This window comes from Montipora capricornis, chromosome 12, assembly GCF_036669925.1.
Source record: "Montipora capricornis isolate CH-2021 chromosome 12, ASM3666992v2, whole genome shotgun sequence".
Lineage (NCBI taxonomy): Eukaryota > Metazoa > Cnidaria > Anthozoa > Scleractinia > Acroporidae > Montipora > Montipora capricornis.
This window is the reverse complement of record NC_090894.1, coordinates 25,852,851-25,855,350: the sequence shown is the minus strand read 5'-3', so window position 1 is coordinate 25,855,350 and position 2,500 is coordinate 25,852,851. Positions and strand designations below refer to the sequence as shown.

At 35.3% G+C, this 2,500-nt stretch overlaps 1 protein-coding gene and 1 long non-coding RNA gene across 3 annotated transcripts in view; both read left to right on the top strand.

Moving 5' to 3' along the window:
* Nucleotides 1–2,500, top strand: part of LOC138027207 (uncharacterized) — a 107,779-nt gene that overhangs the window by 37,029 nt on the left and 68,250 nt on the right. The window lies entirely within an intron of this gene.
* LOC138027199 (bromodomain adjacent to zinc finger domain protein 1A-like) overlaps nt 1–2,500 on the top strand; it is a 30,399-nt gene that overhangs the window by 5,351 nt on the left and 22,548 nt on the right. For both annotated transcript variants that reach the window (XM_068874742.1, XM_068874741.1), the window contains exons 4-5: nt 877–979; nt 2,328–2,500. The exon at nt 2,328–2,500 is cut by the window's right edge and continues 28 nt beyond it. In XM_068874742.1, coding sequence (XP_068730843.1) covers nt 877–979; nt 2,328–2,500 — 276 coding nt within the window. The remainder of the gene's footprint in view (nt 1–876; nt 980–2,327) is intronic.

Genomic DNA, 2,500 nt, shown 5'->3' with positions numbered 1-2,500 from the left:
CCCAGGAGTCGATGGGTTTATATTATTGCCCCAGGATGCCCCCAGTGGATGAGTAAAATAGGCCAGTTTCGTATTCTCACAGCTGGACTGGATGTAGCATGAAATGGAGGCTAATGGGGGCAAATTAATTTGCATTTGAAAAGATTTGCCCACATTAGCCTCCATTTCATGCTAGATCCAGTCCAGCTGTGAGAATTCGAAAATGGTCTTTTGTCTGGTGTTAGGACTTGACAAGCCAACTGCGTGCCTATAAGCAAAAGATATAACTAAGAACAATGAACTCCATCTTCTATATATACAACATGATCTAAAACATATTTGATTAGATATGGTGACCATCACATTAAAATGACAAAATTTCAAGAATTCATCAGTTATTGTTCAAATCACATTAATTCAAGGGAAGTTAAATAAATGTCAATAAATGTGTTATGCTATGATTCTACACTTACCTGATATATTTAATATGTGACCTCAAACTCTTTTCATTGAGACAAAAGTCCTATCTCTTTAGATACATTAGATACATGTAGATGGATGGATAGCTTTAATAAATGCTCACATTACAGCCTCCTAAGGCTGAATTGCATGAATATACAAAAGTAGTATAATACTGAAAAATTACAATAATGATAACTGTAAATATCATGATAGCATTTGGTATACTATACAGTAAGAATTACAGATGGCTGCCATAAAAAGGGTTTTAAAAAAGCTACGTGCAAGAGTACTTAGTCTTACTAGTTCTATGGCAAGCATTCTTTGGTGATGAAGGGGTGTGGGACAAGATAGGGTTTAAAAATTAGCATTATTCCTTTGAAGTAATAAGTAGTTGTCTTTATGGCTTCTTATTATGGAGAACATTCATTATTTCAGCCGCAAGAAAGGTGTCTTTACAAGGGAAAAACTGAAAATATTCCTGAAGGTCAGTTGTGAAAGAAGTACCCCTCACTCAGAAGATGGTATCTACATTGTTCAGGTATGTCTTCTTTTTATATTTTTGTGAGTAAAAGGGCATTACAAAATTAATGTCATGACCATGTTTTATTTTGGCTTAAAGAGTATCTTAAAAAAGGGTTTCGGATGAGCATGCATAAGCCACGCATGCAGTACTAATTAAGCAAATCGCATCAGCTGATGAATCAGAACTGGTGATAAGAAGTTATAAGAATTAATTTTAACCTAATATCGCAAAACTCAGTGACATACCGTGAATTTTGCATACAAGTAAGATTAGTTTCATTGCATTACTTCACAGTACTTTACTTTCATGATTTTACAGCTGCTATCAAAAAAAGAAGTGAAAAGAGTAAATAAGGAAGAGAATATAATGGGGTTTTCAAAATTTGAAAAAATACTAGGTCACTAAATTCATTTTTAAGATATTTTCCAAAAAGTGAATATTTTAGAGGGTATTTAAGCAATGATGTACCATTGCCATGCCAAAAGTTTGGGACTTGCAGGCACCTTTATCAAATTCCTGTACTGAAAGGATCGTCAGTGTTGTATTATTTTTAAGCTTTTCCATTGAAAACCACTGTTACCAGTGGAAAATCCTTTCATGGCTCCTGAAAGAAGACTTAAGTGTGGTTTATCCCTTGTAGAAATCCTATGTAGGATCCTGTAAGATTTAATAAGATCCTGTAGGATCCTTTAAGATCTGATATAGGAATAGGATCCTACTCAGGATCCTAGATAGGAATAGAACAGGAATCAAGATCCTAAAGAAGAATAGGATCCTAAACAGGATCTTAAATGGGAATGGGACAGGAATCAAGATCCTAAATAGGAACAGGATCTTAAACAGGATCTTAAATGGGAATGGGACAGGAATCAAGATCCTAAATAGGAACAGGATCCTAAACAAGATCTTAAATGGGAATGCATGGGACAGGAATAAAGATCCTAAATAGGAACAGGATCAGGATCTTGGTAAAGATTAATTGCTATTGACCTTAAAGTGCTACTACTAAAAAACTCAATTCTCTTTTTTTTTTTTTTCACATTTCGAAAGTAACTGCATTGAATGCTTGATGTATTTCATGAAGTAACTTGAACAATTTATAACGCTTTTATAACACTTGTTTCTTCATGATAAATTATTGCAGCAGTTATACATTTACATGTTAGGTTTAATGCCCGTTGTTTGTTGTCCTGCTTATTGGCTTGTTGCCCTCCTGAGAAGAATGTCAGTCCAGTGCAAATAGTGCTTACCCTAAATGTCACCCCATAAAAGTACACTTAGGTCGTAAAGAAGTTTGAACTTGCAGAAGAGTTTTCTGTGACTGATCAGGTGTTTTCTTGTGTCAATTCTTGTTAACTTTCAGCGAGACTTCCGTGAGAAGTTTGACCTGGGTGAACCAGACATTCCTTTGAAGCTGGGGTCTCCTCCAAAAGACAAGAAACAGAGGAAAAGAAGTCATGGGGACCGTGAAGAAGATGGTCCTTCAAAGAAAAAGAGGAAGAAGAAGAGGACGGATGAAGAAACAAGAAATGAAGG